The sequence below is a fragment of the Rhinoraja longicauda genome, unplaced genomic scaffold (genome assembly GCF_053455715.1).
Source record: "Rhinoraja longicauda isolate Sanriku21f unplaced genomic scaffold, sRhiLon1.1 Scf001649, whole genome shotgun sequence".
NCBI lineage: Eukaryota > Metazoa > Chordata > Chondrichthyes > Rajiformes > Arhynchobatidae > Rhinoraja > Rhinoraja longicauda.
The window spans coordinates 1-23118 of NW_027602864.1; the positions used below are offsets into that span (position 1 = coordinate 1).

Sequence of the window (23118 nt, forward strand, 5' to 3'; positions counted from 1 at the left end):
TTGTGCCCGAGGTCGAGTCTCCCCCCGACCCCCGGGGACTTTCTGATTCTCTGTTTCTCCCCCCAGTCTCCGTCGCCCTGGATGTGGAAACAGCGCATCGGTATCTCCACGTGTCTGATGATCGCAAGAGCATGCAATATGACGGTGGCAGGCGAAGTCTCCCTGACACCGGGAAGAGGTTTATGCAAAATATGTGCGTCCTGGGATCGGAAGGATTCACATCGGGGAGATATTACTGGGAGGTGGGGATCGGGTCAAATCAGGGCTGGAGTCTAGGAGTCGCCGCAGAGTCTGTAGACAGGAAGGGTGCGGGCGTCCTGACCCCAGAGACTGGAGTCTGGAGCATCAGGCGAGATGGTAACGATGTTAACGTAGGCACCTCCCCTACATCCCGTCTCCCCGTCCAGCCCATCCCCGGGAGGGTGGGAGTTTATCTCAGTTACGAGTCCGGGACAGTTTCATTTTACGACGCGGACGCCAAGTCCCATCTCCACACCTTCACTGGAAATAAATTCACGGAGAAACTGTATCCTTTTTTCTGGACGTGGGTTGGAAACCAGTGCCTGAGAATCTGCTCCGGTTCCGCTCCGGGTGTGTAAAAGGGTCGGGTCCCGGGACCGGCGTCAGGAGCGGGGCTCAGGGGCTGTGGGGCAGAAACCCGGTGGACAACAGGTCGGCGCTGAACGGCTCCCATTTAATCCCCAAATTCCGCGTCGTAAAAACCCCCAGTGAGCGCGGAAATAAAACCAGGGGGAATGTAAATGTGGGAAGAGAGAAATAAACTGCTGCAGAAATCAGAGCTGTCGATCCGTTCATTTTAGCGCGTTCACCGCGTCAGGCAACGGAACAGAAATTACTTTTGTGAAAATATAAGGATTGAAACAATCGCCCTTCCCGCGGGTTCGGCAGCGGCCACGGGCGGCGGGTCCTGAGCTCCGGGCTCCCCCTGATTCTAATGCCCGTCTGTGGTATAATGAAGTGGCGCTGATTTTATCCGGGAGAGGGCGGTATAGGTCCGACTGACCAGGTGTAAATAGGAAAATAACTGCAGATGCTGGGACAAATCGAAGGTGTCACAAAATGCTGGAGTAACTCAGCAGGTCAGGCAGCATCTCAGGAGAGAGGGAATGGGTGACGTTTCGGGTTGAGACCCTTCTTCAGTCTGATGAGGGGTCTCGACCCGAAACGTCACCCATTCCTTCTCTCCTGAGATGCTGCCTGACCTGCTGAGTTACTCCAGCATTTTGCGATACATTCGAGGTGTAAATAGGAAGGACGAACGGAGCGAGAAATTACATGGAGTGAGAAGAATAAAGATGAACGCTGGGAATGGGAAGGTACAGAAAATATTGGAAGTTGTGGCGCGTCGATAAGCCCGAAATGAAGGCGAGGAGCCAGGTGTTTCGGGAGGGACTTTATTAGCTGTTGTTCTTTTGTCCAGTCGGGTCTGCAAGGGAACGATCGCGCCCTAAACCCCCTGGCCTTTATCCCTGTCGCTAAGGGCCGCCCCCGGACTGGTCCATTCCCGTACCGAGGTGTTCGATAGTGATATGGTCCGACCCTTGGGAGCCCCCCTCCCCCCCCCCAGGAACAGGAGGCACGAAACGCACCGGCGGGCGCACATCCCGACCGGACCGCGTACGGATGTCGGCCGGCGGAGGCACAGGTGGAGGGAGCCGCGAAGGAAGGGGGCGACCTCGCGGCCGACGCTGGGGAACCAGCCCAGGCTGGTCAATGTCCAAATGTGCCGGCTTTACGCGGTCAGTCGACACGACCCCCCATGTCCAGCACAAAGGTTGTCTGCCCGTGCTCCAGCACCCGATACGGGCCCCGATACGGCCTCTGGAGCGGCGCCCTGTGGGCGTCACGGTGCTGGAAAGCATAGGGGCAAACCTGGAGGGCCGATAGCCCGTGCGGGCGGAATGCCCCGTGGCGGGATGTCGGCACGGGTGCGAGCTTGCCAACTCGCGAAAGCGCTGAGGGGCGGACGAGGGCGGTCCCTGCTGCCCCTGCGCTGAGGGCACGAACTCCCCGGGCATCGTGAGCAGCAACCCGTACATGAGCTCCGCCGAAGATGAGGCCAGGTCCTCCGGATGCCCAGCCAGACCCACGGCAGTGCGACCATGCAGTCCGGGCCGGAGAGTCGCGCCTTCAGCTGCCGGAGGAACCTCTCCACCAGGCCGTTTGCCTGCGGGTGATAGGCCGTGGTGTGGTGCAGCCGCACGCCCAACAGGTGAGCCATGGCCGCCCACAGCTCAGTGGTGAACTGTGGCCTCCTCCGGTCTGACGAGATGACCACCGGCACCCCAAAGCGAGCAATCCAGTGAGCGGATAACACACGAGCGCATGTAGCTGTGGATGTGTCGGCCAGCGGTATGGCCTCCGGCCACCGTGTGGAGCTGTCCACCACCGTGAGGAGGTGGGTGATGCCCCGGGGCGGCGGGAGAGGCCCCACAATGTCCACGTCCAGGTGGTGGAACCGCCGGCGGGGTAGACCGAACTCCCGGACGGTAGAAATAGCGGGTGCCGTCCACCGTGATGCCCCGCAGCTAAAATTGAGCCTCCGCCTGCTGAAACCAGACCGGAGACCGCTGCGGTCCAGAACGTCGGTAGTTTGACGGGAGACCGCGTCGAGAGACGGCCTGGTCGGCCTGTGAGGCGGACAGAGGGGCGTCGGGGTCACCAATGTGGCGCGTCGATAAGCCCGAAATGAAGGCGGGGAGCCCGAAATGAAGTGTTTCGACGGGGACTATCGGAACACAGCTACCAGCCTTGGAGGGCATCTACAACACACGATGCCTCAGAAAAGCCACCAGCATCCACAAAGACTCCTCACACCCCTGCAACAGTCTGTTCGAACTTCTACCATCGGGCAGACGATACAAGGCCTTCTACGCCCGCACCTCCAGACTTAGGAACAGCTTCATCCCCAGGGCCATAGCTGCTATGAACCGGTCCTGCTGAGCCGGATGGTCACATCGCACAGTTAAAAACTGTTCTAATTTGATTCATTGGGTTGTTTAAATTAATAGTGATTAGCTAATTAATGTATTGCATCGTATGGGAGGCGCATTCCCAATCTCGTTGTACCAAAGTACAATGACAATAAAGATAGATTGCATTGTATTATACTGTATTAGGTCTTGTTCTCTTGTCCAGTCGGGTCTGGAAGAGAACGATCGCGCCTAAACGATGCAAGAAGATTGTTCCCGATGTTGGGGAAGTCCAGAACAAGGGGTCACAGTTTAAGGATAAGGGAGAAGTCTTTTAGGACCGAGATGGGAAAGTTTTTTTCACACAGAGAATGGTGAATCTGTGGAATTCTCTGCCACAAGAAGGTAATTGAGGCCAGTTCATTGGCTATATTTAAGAGGGAGTTAGATGTGGCCCTTGTGTCTAAAGGGATCAGGAGGTATGGAGAGAAGGCAGGTACAGGATACTGAGTTGGATGATCAGCCATGATCATATTGAATGGCGGTGCAGGCTCGAAGGGCCCAATGGCCTAATCCTGCACCTATTTTCTATGTTTCTATGATTCTAAACCCCTGCACTTTATCCCTGTAGCTAAGGGCCGCCCCCGGATTGAAAATTTGAGGAAGGATATTCTTGCTATTGAGGGCGTGCAACGTAGGTTTACTAGGTTAATTCGCGGAAATGCGGGACTGTCATATGTTGAAAGACTGGAGCAAGAGGCTTGTATACACTGGAATTTAGAAGGATGAGAGGAGATCTTATCGAAACGTATAAGATTATAAAGGGGTTGGACACGTTAGAGGCAGGAAACATGTTCCCAATGTTGGGGGAGTCCAGAACCAGGGACCACAGTTTTAGAATAAGGGGTAGGCCATTTAGAACTGAGACGAGGAAAAACTTTTTCAGTCAGAGAGTTGTGAATCTGTGGAATTCTCTTCCTCAGAAGGCAGTGGATGGCAATTCTATGAATGCATTCAAGAGAGAGCTAGATAGAGCTCTTGAGGATAGCGGAGTCAGGGGGTATGGGGAGAAAGCAGGAACGGGGTACTGATTGAGAATAATCAGCCATGATCACATTGAATGGCGGTGCTGGCTCGAAGGGCCGAATGGCCTCCTCCTGGACCTATTGTCTATTGGCAGCTCACGGAATTAAGAGACGTCACAAGTGAGTCATTGCTCCATCAGGAAGGGCCATTTGCTTCTTGGCGGATGGTAAGTACATCATGGTTTATTATGGGGGGTTTTTACAGGGTAATATATCAACATATCATCATATCATATATCATATACAGCGCGGAAACAGGCCTTTTCGGCCCACCATTCCGCGCCGCCCAGCGATCAGCGATCCCCGCACATTAACAGTATCCTACACCCACTAGGGACAATTTTTACATTTTACCCAGTCAATTAACCTACATACCTGTACGTATTTGGAGTGTGGGAGGAAACCGAAGATCTCGGAGAAAACCCACGCAGGTCACGGGGAGACACGTACAAACTCCTTACAGTGCAGCACCTGTAGTCAGGATCGAACCTGAGTCTCCGGCGCTGCATTCGCTGTAAAGCAGCAACTCTACCGCTGCGCTACCGTGCCGCACTGTTGGCCTGCTGCAAATATTTATTCCGTCGCTAGACACATGACGATAAAACTCTTGAAACTTCGCGACAATGAAGAAATAATTGCTTGATTATAGAAACATAGAAAATAGGTGCAGGAGTAGGTCATTCGGCCCATCAAGCCAGCACCATCATTCAATATGATCATGGCTGATCATCCAAAATCAGTACTCTGGATTTTCCCCATATCCCTTAATCCCCTGAGCCCTAAGAGCTAAATCTAACTCTCTCTTGAAAACATCCAGTGAATTGGCCTCCACTGTCTTCTGTGGCAGAGAATTCCACAGATTCACAGCTCTCTGGGTGAAAAGGGTTTTCCTCATCTCAGTACTAAATGGCCGACCCCTTATTCTCAAACTTTGAACCCTGGTTCTGGACTCCTCCAACATCGGGAACATTTTTCCTGCATCTACCCTGTCCAATCCTCTAAGAATTTTATATGTTTCTATAAGACCCCCTCTCATTCTTCTAAATTCCAGCGAATACAAGCCCAGTCGACCCAGTCTTTCATCATACGTCTGTCCCGCCATTCCGGAAATTAACCTGGTGAACCTACGCTGCACTCTGGTTATAGCAATAATGTCCTTCCTCAAATTAGGGGACCAAACTTGCACACAATACTCCAGGTGTGGTCTCGCCAGGGCCCTGTACAACTGCAGTAGGACCTCCTTGCTCAACTCAAATCCTCTCGTAATGAAGGCAACATCCCATTGCCTTTCTTATTAGTTGTTGGACAGTTGCCGGGGCGCCGCGGGGTGAGGGTGGGGGTCGGGGGCTTAGGTCGAGAGAACGAGCAGATTTGGATGCTGGGTGAAATCACCGACCCGAGAGCAGCGCTGGTGACAATAACGCAATCTAAGAGGACGAGGAAAAGGCGGAGAACAAGGGGGCGGACAAACTGAAGAAGGGTCCCAATCTGAAACCTCGTCTGTCCAGTTCCCCCCACAGACGCTGTCTGACTCACTGAGTTACTCCAGCACTTTGTCTTTTGTTGAGGATTCCAGTATCTGCAGTCTCTTGTGAATACAGAGACACCGAGCTCCGATTTGCTCTTTAACTTGAGATATCTGAGGTCCTTCCTTCCCGCTGCTGTGAGACTGCACAACCAGCACTGCTCCCACCAGACCAGTCAACAGTAACAGTTAAGGAATACACAGTAAACTGATGACAATTTATCCTTGTCTTTATTTTTATTTATAATGAATGTCTCCTGTTATCCACTTTGCTGCTGTAACACTATAAATTTCCACGGTGTGGGACAATTAAATGAATTTATTATTATTATTATTATTGTTATTATTATTATTATCATCACAGGCGGCAGTCTAGGAGTTTTATGGTCATCGATTCCCGGAACAGACTTGTTTAACATCTAAAAGAACCGAGGTGATTTAACTATATTCCCGGTGCTGGTGAAGGATTGATAGAATTTCTTAATTACTGACACGGAGCGGAACCGGAGCAGATTCTCAGCCACTGGTTTTCATCCCAGAGCCCGAAGAAAGGATAAAGTTTCTCCGTGAATTTATTCCCGGTGAAGGTGTGGAGATGGGACTTGGTGTCCGCGTCGTAAAATGAAACTGTCCCGGACTCGTAACTGAGATAAACTCCCACCCTCCCGGGGATGGGACGGGCGGGGAGAGGGAATAGAGGGGAGGTGACTGCAACAAACACGTCATCCCCCCGCCAGATGCTCCAGACTCCAGTCTCCGGGGTCAGTGTGACCGGTCCCTTCCTCTCCACAGACTCTGCGGCGACTCCCAGACTCCAGCCCCGACTCCCCACCACCTCCACCTCCCAGTAATGTCTCCCCGATGTGAATCCCTCCGATCCCAGCACACACAGACTGCCTGTAAACCTCTTCCCGGTGTCAGGGAGACTCCTCCCGGTCCCGGTCCGTCTCACCCTCTTCCGATCCTCTGACACCTCGAGCTGCGCATGCGCTGTTTCCACATCCAGGGTGACGGAGACTGGGGGGAGAAGCAGAGAATCAGAGAGTCCCCGGGGGTCGGGGGGAGACTCGGGCAGCGCGGCCCCGGGACCGGGGGAGAGGCCGCTCGGCCTCAGGCACAGGCGGGCGGACAACTGAAACCTTGCCCGGAGTTTTCTTTCCCCGCCCCCTACCACGTAAGATGGACAACAGAAATCCTTCCCGGATCATTTCTCCCGAGGTAGAGGCGAGAGTTGTGGTATGTCGTGGGCAAGCAGATGCAATTGGGAGAGAGGAGTTAGGAGAAATGGTGGGCGGATGGGTGTGCGGGCGTGATATTGAGTGAAAATGGAGGCTTGATTGGCGGGACAGTTGAGGAGTTAAATGTCTACTCGAGGTAATTAAAAATGAGGTCGTTATATTTTGGTGATACAGGGGGAAAGATGTGACCGTGCTGGAGAGATTGCAAAGGAGATGCACCGGGAAGTTGCCTCCATTGGTTGCCTCCATGCTGAAATGTCGTGGGCAAGCAGATGGAATTGGGAGAGAGGAGATAGGAGAAATGGTGGGCGGATGGGTGTGCGGGCAAGATATTGAGTGCTTTTGCTTATGGTGGTGAAAATGGGGGCTAGATTGGCGGGGCAGTTGAGGAGTTAAATGTTTACTGGAGGTAATTAAAAATGAGGAAAGATGTGACTGTGCTGGAGAGAGTGCAAAGGAGATTCACCGGGAAGTTGCCTCCATTGAAGGACTTGAATAATGCTGATTTGGAGACCTAGGAGAAGTTTACAAGTTTATGAGACACAGAGAGGGGGTAGTTAGTCAGATTCAGTTCCCCATCTTAATGGTACCAAAAACAAGGTTATTGGTTTAAAGTGAGAGGATGGAGTTTTAAAGAAGACTAGACCAAGTGGGCCCAAACCTCTACTGCATTGGTGCAGCACCCTCTCCTTCCACCCTCCCCCCTCCCCGCTCCCCTCCTCTAATCCTCCACCCCCCACCCCACTCCTTCCTCACAACCTCCCCTTCCAGCTTCCCCTCAATCCTACTCCATCCCCTTGAACCCCCCTTATCCTCCCTCCTCCACCCTCCCTCCCTCCCTAGGAGATAGATTTAAACTTTAAAATGTGAATAACTTAAAAAAGATAACACTGATTTCAATGAAACTCCTTCCATTAGCACCAAAGGGACGACGGTGAGTAAGCTGGGCCTAAAATTGTTGTGCTATCGTGAACCGTTTTGGCTGTAGTTCAGGAACAAACAAACAAACAAACATGCGAGAGTTTTAGTATATAGATGTGAGGGATAAATCTCTTGCACAGAGAGTAGTTGATACCTGGAACATGCTCCCATTGGAGGAGGTGGAATCACTAACTTCAAGAGTCATTTAGACAGACACTTGTACATGCGAGGTATATAAGGGCGTTGACGTGTTGTGAACCAATGGGATTGATGTAGATGTGCAAAATGATCGGAATAGAGATAGTGGGTCGAAGGGTCCATTTCCCTGCAGTAGACTGGGACTGAATGAAGTGAATCACTGAGCCTTCACTGCCATCCGATACAGAGAATCCCAAAGGTCTACCATCCTCTGAGTGCAGAACTATCTTCTTATCTCTGTCCTATATAACCTACTGCCTATTCTGAGACGATAACCTCTGTTCTGGACACCTCAGGAAAGGGAAAGATCCTCCCATCATGCTGCCTGTTAAGTCGAGTAGAACTTTGTGTTTCACTGAGATCTCCTCACTTTCTCTTTAATATAGAACATAGACAATAGACACACGAGTAGGCCATTCGGCCCTTCGAGCCACCACCACCATTCAATATGATCATGGCTGATCATTCTCAATCAGTACCCCGTTCCTGCCTTCTCCCCATACCCCCTGACTCCGCTATCCTTAAGAGCTCTATCTAGCTCTCTCTTGAATGCACTCAGAGAATTGGCCTCCACTGACTTCTGAGGCAGAAAACTCCACAGATTTACAACTCTCCAAATGAAAATGTTTTTCCTCATCTCCATTCTAAATGGCCTACCCCTTATTCTTAAACTGTGGCCCCTTGTTCTGGACTCCCCCAAAATTGGGAACATGTTTCCTGCCTCTAACGTGTCCAACCCTTTAATAATCTTATATGTTTCGATAAGATCCCCTCTCATCCTTCTAAATTCCAGTGGAAACAAGCCTAGACACTCCAGTCTTTCAACATACGACAGTCCTGCCATTCCGGGAATTAACCTAGTAAACCTACGCTGCACGCCCTAAATAGCATGTATATTCTTCCCCCAATAGAAACATACAGTACAGGTACACGCCCTTTGGCGCAGCATATCAGCGCCATCCATGATCCCTATGAACATAAACTAATCCCATTTGGTTGCACATGGCCCGTTTTCCTCTTTTCCTTGCCCGTGCCTATCCCACGTACCCTGTATTGGCTGTGTAAATACCTCTCAAACATCGGTGTGATCGCTGCTACTGCAGTGCCCCCTGGAAGCATATTCTTAGAAGTTAGGTGTACTTTTAAAAAGCCTTACAATCCCCGGTTAAATTTTCATTCTGTTTCCTTGAACATATGCCCTCTACGATTTACACCTTCTCATAATTTAAAATAATTCTATCAGTTTCCCTTCAACCTTTGACAGTCCACATAAAACAAGCAAATGTATCCGACCTCTCCTAATAGCTAATGCCCTCTAATCCAGGCAGCATTCTGCTAAACCTCTTCTGCACATTTCCCAAGGCATCCACATTCTTCCTGCAAAGGGACGACCAGAACTGCACAAAATACTCCAAATTATGCCTAAGTCCTGCAAAGCTGAAACATAATTTCCTGACTCTTAGCGTATGTTACTACAGAGTCTGTGGGTTACTCAGTTAAATATATTCACGGTGTCTAATGATTATCAATTCCAGTTTACAGTGGGAACGTATATTGAGGAGGTTGTGCCCACGAACAGGAGTTTTTCCTTGTGAATGTGTTTAAGGGTATCTATGTCAGGCCGATGAAACTGTGCGTGCTTCTCCGAGACTAGATCTTGGGCCGAGATCTATCCGGTCTCGTTCTTACAATGCATCAGTATGGGGTTTGAGAAAGTCTGTGCGGCTCAAGGGTCCAACAGGGGGCAGACCTGAGTCAACCAGAGTCAACGATAGTCACTTACAGGTTAGGCAGGGCCCATGGCACAGATTTCCACAGGACGCCCTCGTATCCCCATGACAATACTGCTCATTCGTTGTTCATTATAATTTAATTCCGTTACTTCCAATTTCCTGACTACCGAGGTACGGGCAGTAGATTCTTTGGCGGATGGCGGGACTCGAGGATGGTCTGTTGCCTCCCTGGTGCCAGGGTTCAAGACATCACGGAGCGGCTTCAGAACATCCTAGCGAGGGAAGGTGATCAACCGGACATAGTTGTGCACGTGGGCACGAACGACGTCAGGAGGAAGAGGAAGGAGATACTGCAACGTGAGTTTAGAGAGTTAGGAAGAAGACTGAGAAGTAGGACGTCAAAGGTGGTTGTCTCTGGACTGCTACCTGTACCTCGTGCTGGTGAGGGCAGGAACAGAGAGATGGGGGATATGAATGTATGGCTGAGGGGCTGGTGCAGGGAGCAGGGATTTAGATTTCTAGACCACTGGGATCTCTTCTGGGGTAGGGGTGACCTGTACAAAAGGGACGGGTTACCCCTTAACAACAGGGGACCAACATTCTGGCAGGTAGGTTTGCTAGTGCTACAAGGCAATACGGGGAGAAAAGATGAGGTACGAGGGTAAACTAGCCAATAATATAAAGGAGGATAGCAAAAGTTTTTTTAGGTACGTGAAGAGGAAAAAAATAGTCAAGGCAAATGTGGGTCCCTTGAAGACAGAAGCAGGGGAATTTATTATGGGGAACAAAGAAATGGCAGACGAGTTAAACCGTTACTTTGGATCTGTCTTCACTGAGGAAGATACACACAATCTCCCAAATGTTCTAGGGGCCGGAGAACCTCGGGTGATGGAGGAACTGAAGGAAATCCACATTAGGCAGGAAATGGTTTTGGGTAGACTGATGGGACTGAAGGCTGATAAATCCCCAGGGCCTGATGGTCTGCATCCCAGGGTACTTAAGGAGGTGGCTCTAGAAATAGTGGAAGCATTGGAGATCATTTTTCAATGTTCTATAGATTCAGGATCAGTTCCTCTGGATTGGAGGATAGCAAATGTTATCCCACTTTTTAAGAAAGGAGGGAGAGAGAAAACGGGTAATTATAGACCAGTTAGTCTGACATCAGTGGTGGGGAAGATGCTGGAGTCAATTATAAAAGACGAAATTGCTGAGCATTTGGATAGCAGTAACAGGATCATTCTGAGTCAGCATGGATTTACGAAGGGGAAATCATGCTTGACAAATCTACTGGAATTTTTTGAGGATGTAACTAGGAAAATTGACAGGGGAGAGTCAGTGGATGTGGTGTACCTCGACTTTCAGAAAGCCTTCGACAAGGTCCCACATAGGAGATTAGTGGGCAAAATTAGGGCACATGGTATTGGGGGTAGGGTACTGACATGGATAGAAAATTGGTTGACAGACAAAAAGCAAAGAGTGGGGATAAATGGGTCCCTTTCGGAATGGCAGGCAGTGACCAGTGGGGCAGTGATCGGTGCTGAGACCCCAGCTATTTACGATATACATTAATGACTTAGACGAAGGGATTAAAAGTACCATTAGCAAATTTGCAGATGATACTAAGCTGGGGGGTAGTGTGAATTGTGAGGAAGATGCAATAAGGCTGCAGGGTGACTTGGACAGGTTGTGTGAGTGGGCGGATACATGGCAGATGCAGTTTAATGTAGATAAGTGTGAGGTTATTCACTTTGGAAGTAAGAATAGAAAGGCAGATTATTATCTGAATGGTGTCAAGTTAGGAGGAGGGGGAGTTCAACGAGATCTGGGTGTCCTAGTGCATCAGTCAATGAAAGGAAGCATGCAGGTACAGCAGGCAGTGAAGAAAGCCAATGGAATGTTAGCCTTCATAACAAGAGGAGTTGAGTATAGGAGCAAAGAGGTCCTTCTACAGTTGTACCGGGCCCTGGTGAGACCGCACCTGGAGTACTGTGTGCAGTTTTGGTCTCCAAATTTGAGGAAGGATATTCTTGCTATGGAGGGCGTGCAGCGTAGGTTCACTAGGTTAATTCCCGGAATGGCGGGACTGTCGTATGTTGAAAGGCTGGAGCGATTGGGCTTGTATACACTGGAATTTAGAAGGATGAGGGGGGATCTTATTGAAATGTATAAGATAATTAGGGGATTGGACACATTAGAGGCAGGAAACATGTTCCCAATGTTGGGGGAGTCCAGAACAAGGAGCCACAGTTTAAGAATAAGGGGTAGGCTATTTAGAACAGAGATGAGGAAGAACTTTTTCAGTCAGAGAGTGGTGAAGGTGTGGAATTCTCTGCCTCAGAAGGCAGTGGAGGCCAATTCGTTGGATGCTTTCAAGAGAGAGCTGGATAGAGCTCTTAAGGATAGCAGAGTGAGGGGGTATGGGGAGAAGGCAGGAACGGGGTACTGATTGAGAGTGATCAGCCATGATCGCATTGAATGGCGGTGCTGGCTCGAAGGGCTGAATGGCCTACTCCTGCACCTATTGTCTATTGTCTATTGTCTAAGTGTGGCTTTAAACTAAGTAGTGGGGGGGGAGGGGTTGACAAACTGGGAATATGAAGATGGAGTTAACGGGGAAGCGAAAAGAGGAGAAATTGCAAAGGAATCTCGAATGAATGGGAAGGGAAGTTCGAGAAGGGGTAAGAGAGTAAGGTCAGGGCCAATTGTGACCGGTGTGAGAGGGGAGGTGAAAACCGAAATTAAAGTGTTGTATTTAAATGCGCGAAGTACAAAAAATGAAGTGGATGAGCCCGAGGCTTATTTAGACATTGGCAAGTATGATGTTGCTTATTTAGACATTGGCAAGTATCAGAGGCCCAGAAGCGGTTGGAGGCGGTTGGAGATAAAAACGTTCCCACACACTTTAAAAGAAGTGTTCTGGAGGAAGCCGCTGATTGGTGGAAGCGGACTAAAGGAAGCAGCTGATTGGGCGTAACCCCGGGGTTGTAATTCTGCTTTTTGTTCGTACTTTTCGTTAAGGGTTCGGGGAGTTCAGGGTTCAGTGAGTTCAGGGTTCAGTGAGTTCAGGGTTCAGTGGGTTCAGTGAGTTCAGGGTTCAGTGAGTTAAGGGTTCAGTGAGTTAAGGGTTCAGTGAGTTAAGGGTTCAGTGAGTTAAGGGTTCAGTGAGTTAAGGGTTCAGTGAGTTACGGGTTCAGTGCTTTTTAGTAAAGGTACAGTTTAAAGGATTAAGAGGGATTTGATTTAATTTGGGGGTAAGACATGTCAGATGAGATCGGCCCCGTGGAATGCTCATCCTGCAACATGTGGGAGATCAGGGATATTGTCGGTGTCCCTGATGACTACGTGTGCAGGAAGTGTGTCCAGCTGCAGCTCCTGGCAAACCGCATTGAACGGTTGGAGCTGCGGTTGGATTCATACTGGAGCATCCACGAGGCTGAGAAGGTCGTGAATAGCACGTACAGTGAGTTGGCCACACCACAAGTAAAAGATAAGCGGACAGAAAGGAAACGGGTGGCCACTAGCCAGCGTAGCAGTAGGCAGGTAGTGCAGGAGTCCCCTGCGGTCATCTCCCTCCTAAACAGATATGCCATTTTGGATACTGTTGGGGGAGATGCCTCATCAGGGGAGGCAGCAGCAGCCAAGTTCATGGCACCGTGGGTGGCTCTGCGGCAAAAGAGGGGAGGAAAAAGAGTGGAAGGGCTATAGTGATAGGGGATTCAATTGTAAGGGGAATAGATAGGCGTTTCTGCGGCCGCAAACGAGACTCCAGGATGGTATGTTGCCTCCCTGGTGCAAGGGTCAGGGATATCTCTGAGCGGCTGCAGGACATTCTGAAGGGGGAGGGTGAGCAGCCAGTTGTCGTGGTGCACGTTGGCACCAACGATTTAGGTAAAAAACGGGATGAGGTCCTACAAGGTGAATTTAGAGAGCTAGGAGATAAACTAACAAGTAGGACCTCAAAGGTAATAATCTCTGGATTACTACCAGTGCCACGTGCTAGCCAGAGTAGGAATAGGAGGATATTTCAGATGAATACGTGGCTTGAAAAATGGTGCAAGGGGGAGGGATTCAAATTTTTAGGACATTGGAACCAGTTCTGGGAGAGGTGGGACCAGTACAAACAGGATGGTCTGCACCTGAGCTGGAATGGAACCAATGTCCTAGGGGGAGTGTTTGCTAGTGCTGTCGGGGAGGATTTAAACTAATGTGGCAGGGGGATGGGAGCTGGAGCAGAGAGACAGAGGGGTGTAAAATGAGGGTGGAAGCAATAGGTAGCAAGGTGAAATGTAAAAGTGGCAGGCAGACAAATCCAGGGCAAAAATCAAAAAGGGCCACTTTTCAACATAATCGTACAAGGGGTAAGAGTGTTGTAAAAACAAGCCTGAAGGCTTTGTGTCTCAATGCAAGGAATATACGTAATAAGGTTGATGAATTAAATGTGGAGATAATTATTAATGATTATGATATAGTTGGGATTACGGAGACATGGCTCCAGGGTGACCAAGGCTGGGAGCTCAACATCCAGGGATATTCTATATTCAGGCGGGATAGACAGAAAGGAAAAGGAGGTGGGGTAGTGTTACTGGTTAGAGAGGAGATTAAAGCAGTGGAAAGGAAGGACATTAGCTTGGAGGAAGTGGAATCGATATGGGTAGAGCTACGAAACCCAGTTAATTGGCTGGGTAAATGTAAAAATTGTCCCTAGTGGGTGTAGGATAGTGTTAATGTACGGGGATTGCTGGGCGGCACGGACTTGGAGGGCCGAAAAGGCCTGTTTCCGGCTGTATATATATGATGATATGATGATATGAAACACTAAGGGGCAGAAAACACTAGTGGGAGTTGTGTACAGGCCACCTAACAGCAGTAGGGAGGTTGGGGATGGCATCAAGCAGGAAATTAGAAATGCATGCACTAAAGGCGCAGCAGTTATAATGGGTGACTTCAATCTACATATAGATTGGGTGAACCAAACTGGCAGGGGTGCTGAGGAAGAGGATTTCTTGGAATGTTTGAGAGATGGTTTTCTAAACCAACATGTCGAGGAACGAGAGAACAGGCCATTCTAGACTGGGTATTGAGTAATGAGGAAGGGTTAGTTAGCAGTCTTGTTGTGCGAGGCCCCTTGGGCAAGAGTGATCATAATATGGTAGAGTTCTTCATTAGGATGGAGAGTGACAAAGTCGATACAGAAACAAGTGTTCTGAACTTAAAGAAAGGTAACTTTGAGGGTATGAGGCGTGAATTGTCCAAGATAGACTGGCGATTGATGCTGAAAGGGTTGACGGTGGACATGCAATGGAAGGCATTTAAAGGTCGCATGGATGAACTACAACAAGTGTTCATCCCAGTTTGGCAAAAGAACAAACCAGGAAAGGTAGTGCATCCGTGGCTAACAAGGGAAATCAAGGATAGTATTAAAACAAAAGATGAAGCATACAGATTAGCCAGAAAAAGTAGCATACCAGAGGACTGGGAGAAATTCAGAGTCCAGCAGAGGAGGACAAAGGGCTTAATTAGGAAAGGGAAAATAGATTATGAGGGAAAACTGGCAAGGAACATAAAAACAGACTGCAAAAGCTTTTATAGATATGTCAAGAGAAAAAGATTAGTTAAGGCAAATGTAGGTCCCTTGCAGTCGGAAACAGGTGAATTGATCATAGGGAACAAGGAGATGGCAGACCAATTGAACAAATACTTTGGTTCTGTCTTCACTAAGGAAGACATAAACCGTCTGCCGGAAATAGCGGGGGACCGGGGGTCTAAAGAGATGGAGGAACTGAGGGAAATCCAGGTTAGTCGGGAAGTGGTGTTAGGTAAACTAAATGGATTAAAGGCAGATAAATCCCCAGGGCCAGATAGGCTGCATCCCAGAGTGCTTAAGGAAGTAGCCTCAGAAATAGTGGATGCATTAGTGATAATTTTTCAAAACTCTTTAGATTCTGGAGTAGTTCCTGAGCACTGGAGGGTAGCTAATGTAACCCCACTTTTTAAAAAGGGAGGGAGAGAGAAAACGGGGAATTATAGACCAGTTAGCCTAACATTGGTAGTGGGGAAAATGCTAGAGTCAGTTATTAAAGATGTGATAGCATTACATTTGGAAAGTGGTGAAATCATCGGACAAAGTCAGCATGGATTTACCAAAGGCAAATCATGTCTGACAAATCTTATAGAATTTTTCGAGGATGTAACTAGTAGAGTGGATAAGGGAGAACCAGTCGATGTGTTATATCTGGACTTTCAGAAGGCCTTCGACAAGGTCCCACATAGGAGATTGGTGTACAAACTTAAAGCACACGGTATTGAGGGTTCAGTGTTGAGGTGGATAGAAAATTGGTTGGCGGACAGGAAGCAAAGAGTAGGAATAAACGGGTCCTTTTCGGAATGGCAGGCAGTGACTAGTGGGGTACCGCAAGGCTCAGTGCTGGGACCCCAGTTATTTACAGTGTATATTAATGATTTGGACGAGGGAATTGAATGCAACATCTTTAAGTTTGCGGATGACACGAAGCTGGGTGGCAGTGTTAGCTGCGAGGAGGATGCTAGGAGGCTGCAGAGTGACTTGGATAGATTAGGCGAGTGGGCAAATGCATGGCAGATGCAATATAATGTGGATAAATGTGAGGTTATCCACTTTGGCGGCAAGAACAGGAAAGCAGAGTATTACCTGAATGGTGACCGATTGGGAGAAGGGGAGATGCAACGTGACCTGGGTGTCATGGTGCACCAATCATTGAAAGCAAGCATGCAGGTGCAGCAGGCAGTGAAGAAAGCGAATGGTATGTTGGCATTCATAGCAAGAGGATTTGAGTTTAGGAGCAGGGAGGTTCTGCTGCAGTTGTACAGGGTCTTGGTGAGACCGCACCTGGAGTATTGTGTGCAGTTTTGGTCTCCTAACCTGAGGAAAGACGTTCTTGCCTTAGAGGGAGTACAGAGAAGGTTCACCAGATTGATCCCTGGGATGGCAGGACTTTCATATGAGGAAAGACTGGATAGACTGGGCTTGTACTCGCTGGAATTTAGAAGACTGAGGGGGGATCTTATAGAAACATATAAAATTCTTAAGGGGTTGGAGAGGCTAGATGCGGGAAGATTGTTCCCGATGTTGGGGGAGTCCAGAACCAGGGGTCACAGCTTAAGGATAAGGGGGAAGTGCTTTAGGACCGAGATGAGAAAACATTTCTTCACATAGAGTGGTGAGTCTGTGGAATTCTCTGCCACAGAAGGTAGTTGAGGCCAGTTCATTGGCTATATTTAAGAGGGAGTTAGATGTGGCCCTTTTTGCTAAAGGGATCAGGGGGTATGGAGAGAAGGCAGGTACAGGCTACTGAGCTGGATGATCAGCCATGATCATATTGAATGGCGGTGCAGGCTCGAAGGGCCGAAAGGCCTACTCCTGCACCTATTTTCTATGTTTCTATGTGGGAATCACTGAGACATAGCTACAAGAGGGCCAGGGCTAGGAACTGAATATTCAGGTGTACGCAACATATAGAAAAGACAGACAGGTGGGTAGAGGGGGTGGGGTCGCTCTGTTGGTGAGGAATAATATTCACTCCCTTGCAAGGGGTGACATAGAATCAGGAGATGTAGAATCAGTATGGATAGAAATGAGGAATTGTAAGGATAAAAAGACCCTAATGGGAGTTATCTACAGGTCCCCGAACAGTAGCCTTGACATCGGGTGCAAGTTGAATCAGTAGCTAAAATTGGCATGTCGCAAATGTAATGCTACAGTGGTTATGGGAGATTTCAACATGCAGGTAGACTGGGAAAATCAGGTTGGTAATGGACCCCAGGAAAGAGAGTTTGTGGAGTGTCTCCAAGATGGATTTTTAGAACAGCTTGTACTGGAGCCTATTCGGGAGAAGGCAATTCTGGATTTAGTGTTGTGTAATGAACCTGATCTGATAAGGGGACTCGAGGTAAAAGAGCCATTAGGAGGCAGTGATCACAATATGATAGGTTTTACTCTACAAATTGAGAGGGAGAAGGGAAAATCGGAAGTGTGAGTATTACAGTATAGCAAAGGGGATTACAGAGGCATGAGGCAGGAGCTGGCCAGAATTGACTGGAAGGAGGCCCTAGCAGGGAAGACGGTGGAACAGCAATGGCAGGTATTCCTGGGAATAATTCAGAAGTTGCAGGATCAATTTATCCCAAAGAGGAGGTAAGATTCTAAGGGGAGTAAGAGGCACCCGTGGCTGACAAGGGAAGTCAAGGACAGCATAAAAATAAAAGAGAAGAAGTACAACCATGCAAAGAAGAGTGGGAAGCCAGAGGATTGGGACTCTTTTAAAGAGCAACAGAAGATGACTAAGAAGGCAATACGGGGAGAAAAGATGAGGTACGAGGGTAAACTAGCCAATAATATAAAGGAGGATAGTAAAAGCTTTTTTAGGTATGTAAAGAGGAAATAAAATAGTCAAGGCAAATGTGGGTCCCTTGAAGACAGAAGCGGGTAAATTTATTATGGGGAACAAGGAAATGGCAGACGAGTTGAACCGGTACTTTGGATCTGTCTTCACTAAGGAAGATACAAGCAATCTCCCAGATGTTCTAGTGGCCAGAGATCCTAGGGTGACGGAGGAACTGAAGGAAATCTACATTAGGCAGGAAATGGTGTTGGGTAGACTGATGGGACTGAAGGCTGATAAATCCCCAGGGCCTGATGGTCTGCATCCCAGAGTACTTAAGGAGGTGGCGCTAGAAATTGTAGACGCATTGGTGAACATTTACCAATGTTGTATAGATTCAGTATCAGTTCCTGTGGATTGAAGGGTAGCTAATGTTGTCCCACTTATTAAGAAAGGAGGGAGAGAGAAAACGGGAATTATAGACCAGTTCGTCTTACATCAGTGGTGGGGAAGGTGCTGGAATAAATTATAAAAGACAAAATTGCAGAGCATTTGGATGGCAGTAACAGGATCTTTCCGAGTCACCATGGATTTACGAAGGGGAAATCATGTTTGACTAATCTGCTGGAATTCTTTGAGGATTTAACTAGGAAAATAGACAGGGGAGAGCCGGTGGATGTGGTGTACCTTGACTTTCAGAAAGCCTTCAACAAGGTTCCACAGAGGAGATTAGTGGGCAAAATTAGAGCACAAGGTATTGGAGGTAGGGTACTGACATGGATAGACAATTGGTTGACAGGAAGAAAGCAAAGAATGGGGATAAATGGGACCCTTTCAGAATGGCAGGCAGTAACTAGTGTGGTACCGCAAGGCTCGGTGCTGGGACCGCAGCTATTTACAATATACATTAATGACTTGGATGAAGGGATTAAAAGTACCATTAGCAAATTTGCAGATGATACAAAGTTCGGTGGTAGTGTGAACTGTGAGGAAGATGCTATGAGGTTGCAGGGTAACTTGGACAGGTTGTGTGAGTGGGCGGATGCATGGCAGATGCAGTTTAATGTGGATAAGTGTGAGGTTATCCACTTTGGTGGTAAGAATAGGACGGCAGAGTATTATCTGAATGGTGTCAAGTTAGAAAAAGGGGACGTACAACGGGTGTCCGAGTGCATCAGTCACTGAAAGGAAGCATGCAGGTACAGGAGGCAGTGAAGAACGCCAATGGAATGTTGGCCTTCATAACAAGGGGAGTTGAGTATAGGAGCAAAGAGGTCCTTCTGCAGTTGTACAGGGCCCTAGTGAGACCGCCCCTGGAGTACTGTGTGCAGTTTAGGTCTCCAAATTTGAGGAAGGATATTCTTGCTATTGAGGGCGTGCAGCGTAGGTTTACTAGGTTAATTTCCGGAATGGCGGGACTGTCATATGTTGAAAGACTGGAGCGACTAGGCTTGTATACACTGGAATTTAGAAGGATGAGAGGGGTTCTTATCGAAACGTATAAGATTATTAAGGGGTTGGACACGTTAGAGGCAGGAAACATGTTCCCAATGTTGGGGGAGTCCAGAACAAGGGGCCACAGTTTAAGAATAAGGGATAGCCCATTTAGAACTGAGATGAGGAAAAAACTTTTCAGTCAGAGAGTTGTGAATCTGTGGAATTCTCTGCCTCAGAAGTCAGTGGAGGCCAATTCTCTGAATACATTCAAGAGAGAGCTAGTTAGAGCTCTTAAGGATAGCGGAGTCAGGGGAGAAGGCAGGAATGAAGTATTTATTGAGAATGATCAGCCATGATCACATTGAATGGCGGTGCTCGCTCAAAGGGCCGAATGGCCTCCTCCTGCACCTCTTGTCTATTGTCTATCGTGCTCCTGTGTTGCATGTGTTCCAGGATCTAACATCTCCAGCTGACCAAAGAGGAGGTAAGATTCTAAGGGGAGTAAGAGGCACCGGTGGCTGACAAGGGAAGTCAAGGACAGCATAAAAATAAAAGGGAAGAAGTAAAACCATGCAAAGAAGAGTGGGAAGCCAGAGGATTGGGACTCTTTTAAAGAGCAACAGAAGGCAATACGGGGAGAAAAGATGAGGTACGAGGGTAAACTAGCCAATAATATAAAGGAGGATAGTAAAAGCTTATTTATGTATGTAAAGAGGAAAAAAATAGTCAAGGCAAATGTGGGTCCCTTGAAGACAGAAGCGGGGGAATTTATTATGGGGAACAAGGAAATGGCAGACGAGTGGAACCGGTACTTTGGATCTGTCTTCACTAAGGAAGAAACAAGCAATCTCCCAGATGTTCTAGTGGCCAGAGATCCTGACCAATCTTTGCATCACATAAAAACATCAATGTGTCCCACAAACCAAGTGAAATAAGTCCATATGTTTTACCTTGTTTAAAGGAGTCAAACGTTTCTATCAACTCTGCCTTCAACAAAAAGAGGTGGTTGAATTTTTCAGCCGTTATGGCACCATCTGTCACTGACAATGAATGGATCTCATCACTAATCCTGCAAATATTAAGTAGCTGATTACAAATTGTGCATTGATGTTTATGAGGAAATATGTTACATGCAGAGTTTCAGTGAAGAACATGCCCTACCTTCGCTTGCGAACAGCTTCCTCCTGAAATAAATAAAACACAAGACTGAATTGACCGAGACAGAACTGCTGAGAGCACGAATTTCACCCAGATTATTACGAGGTGTCAAAAATTCCCATTTCTCCACTCTCACCCCCAATGACACACAGAGAAGAATAATGATATTGCAGACATAGAACCGATGGAGGAAGTATAAAAATTATTCTGAAAAATACACGATGTTGACAGGATAGTCTGGACAGGCTCTGCGTTTCGGCCGAATAAGGGATAGGCCATTTAGAACGGAGATGAGGAAAAACTTTTTCAGTCAGAGAGTTGTGAATCTGTTGAATTCTCGGCCTCAGAAGGCAGTGGAGGCCAATTTTCTGGATGCTTTCAAGAGAGAGCTAGATAGAGCTCTTAATGATATCGGAGTCAGGGGTATGGGGAGAAGGCAGGAACGGGGTACTGATTGAGAATGATCAGCCATGATCACATTGAATGGAGTTACTGGCTCGAAGGGCTGCATGGTCTACTTCTGCACTTGTTGTCTCTTGTCTATTGTATATTATGTTAGTGATGTGTAGGAAGGAACTGCAGATGCAGACAATAGACAACATGGTTGAATTTGTTTCAAATATATCAGACGCCATTTTGTGACGGTGCCCATTTATAGAAGCAAATTTAAATAGACTTCCTTACCTCTAGAAATTTCACGCTGTCTTTTTGTTCCATCCGTTCCTGTAAACGCAGGAGTTCCTCCTGAATAGAATTTAAATTCTCTTGAATCTCCCGAAGATTTTTCTCCATTGGATTTAGAATCCGCTCCTCATCTTCACGGATATCTTTGAGGAAGTAATTTTCTTTCTCAGTGATAATCTGGTGCAGTTCAGCAAACTGGGATGTGACATGGGACTGAAGGCTGTGTGACTCTTCCTGTCAAATGAATGCTGAAGATTAACATAATATATTTCTGTATTGTGTTTGCTAACAGAATAAGTGACCATATAGCCCATCAGCGTCCGGTTCTCAGAATTATCTAATCAATCAAATTCTCTCACATTTTCCTGAAACAAAGAAGTGTAATTCTCCTTCCCATTCCCACACTGACCTTTCCGTCCTAGGTCTCCTCCATTGTCAGAGGGAGGCTAATTGCAAAATTAGAGGAACAGCATCTCATATTTCGCTTGGGCAGCTTTCAGCCCAGTAATATTGACTTCTCTCACCTCAGGTAGCCACGGTATTCCCTCCCTCTCTATCCCCCTCTCTATCCCCCCTCCCCCCACCCAAGTCTCACTAACTTCTCCCTTTCACCCCATCAACAGCTAACAATGGCCTGTTTCCTTTATCGTCGTTACTTGTTTCCATATCTTTTATTCATTGTTCTTTATTTCTCTGCATCATCGTCTACTCCCTGTCTCTCGTTTCCCTTATCTCTAACCAGTCTGAAGAAGGGTCTCGTCCCGAAACATCACCCATTCATTCTCTCCAGAGATGCTGCCAGTCCCGCTGAGTTACTCCAGCTTTTTGTGCCTATCTTCGGTTTAAACCAGCATCTGCAGTTCCTCCCAACGCACCTAATTTCAGCAGTCAATTGATCCAGCATGTCCACTACACATTAAAATGAGCAACGCTGCATAAAAATTCCAGACAGAAAGGCCTCACCCGAACTTTGGAAATCTTTCGTAATTGTTGTTGTTCTATTTCTTCGATATCAGATTTATTTTTTGTGACAGATTCTATGGCCGATTTTACCCGAGCCTAAGATCAAAGAATAAAGACGTTAGACAACAAAGAATGAACAAAGTAAATAAAGATACAAGTATGTTTGCATTAACCTTGTAGATGTCAACGGCTTCTTTAATCGGCTGGAAGCTGTGGTTTCTGTGTTCCAGTGCATCTCGACAAATCACACAGATCAGTTTCTTGTCATTTTCACAAAACAGCTTCATTTCTTCCTGATGTTCCTCGCAGAAAAGTTTAATTCCCTTCTCTGTCCGATTCAGGCTCAGTGCTCGAGCTTTCTCAGCGATATTCGCCAGGGCCCGATTTACTTTGAGGGTGCGGTCTGCAATCTCCTCTCTGCATTCCGGGCAAGAGTTTCTCCCCTCCCTGCCCCAACTCTGTGTGATACAGGAGCGGCAGAAGTTGTGCCCGCACTCCAGTATAACCGGGTCGGTGAAGAAATCCAGGCAGATGGGACAAACTGCCTCCTCGGACCAACTCTCGACCTGGTCTTTCAAAGCCATTTTAATTCCGAGCATTTCCGAGTTCGAAGTTTGTTTGCTTTTGGGAGCGGCTTAATTCTTGCAGTATCGCGTTATCCACTCTGCACCCTCCCACTTCGTATAATGAATGTTAATTGACTGCAATAGACAATAGGCAATAGACGCAGGATGAGGCCATTCAGCCCTTCGAGCCAGCGCCACCACTCAATGTGATCATGGCTGATCATTCTCAATCAGTACCCCGGTCCTGCCTTCTCCCCATACCCCATGACTCCGATATCCTAAAGATCTCTATCTAGCTCTCTCTTGAAATCATCCAGAGA

At 47.8% G+C, this 23118-nt stretch overlaps 1 protein-coding gene across 1 annotated transcript; it reads right to left on the minus strand.

Moving 5' to 3' along the window:
- Positions 1 to 5771: 5771 nt before the first annotated feature.
- LOC144591733 (zinc-binding protein A33-like) lies at positions 5772 to 22831 on the minus strand. Its single transcript, XM_078395764.1, has 5 exons — positions 22406 to 22831; positions 22233 to 22328; positions 21270 to 21503; positions 20378 to 20513; positions 5772 to 6560 (listed from the first exon to the last, which is right to left on the minus strand). The coding sequence occupies exons 1-5, from the start codon at positions 22829 to 22831 to the stop codon at positions 6028 to 6030; spliced, it is 1425 nt and encodes a 474-aa protein (XP_078251890.1). The 3' UTR covers positions 5772 to 6027.
- Positions 22832 to 23118: the final 287 nt, after the last annotated feature.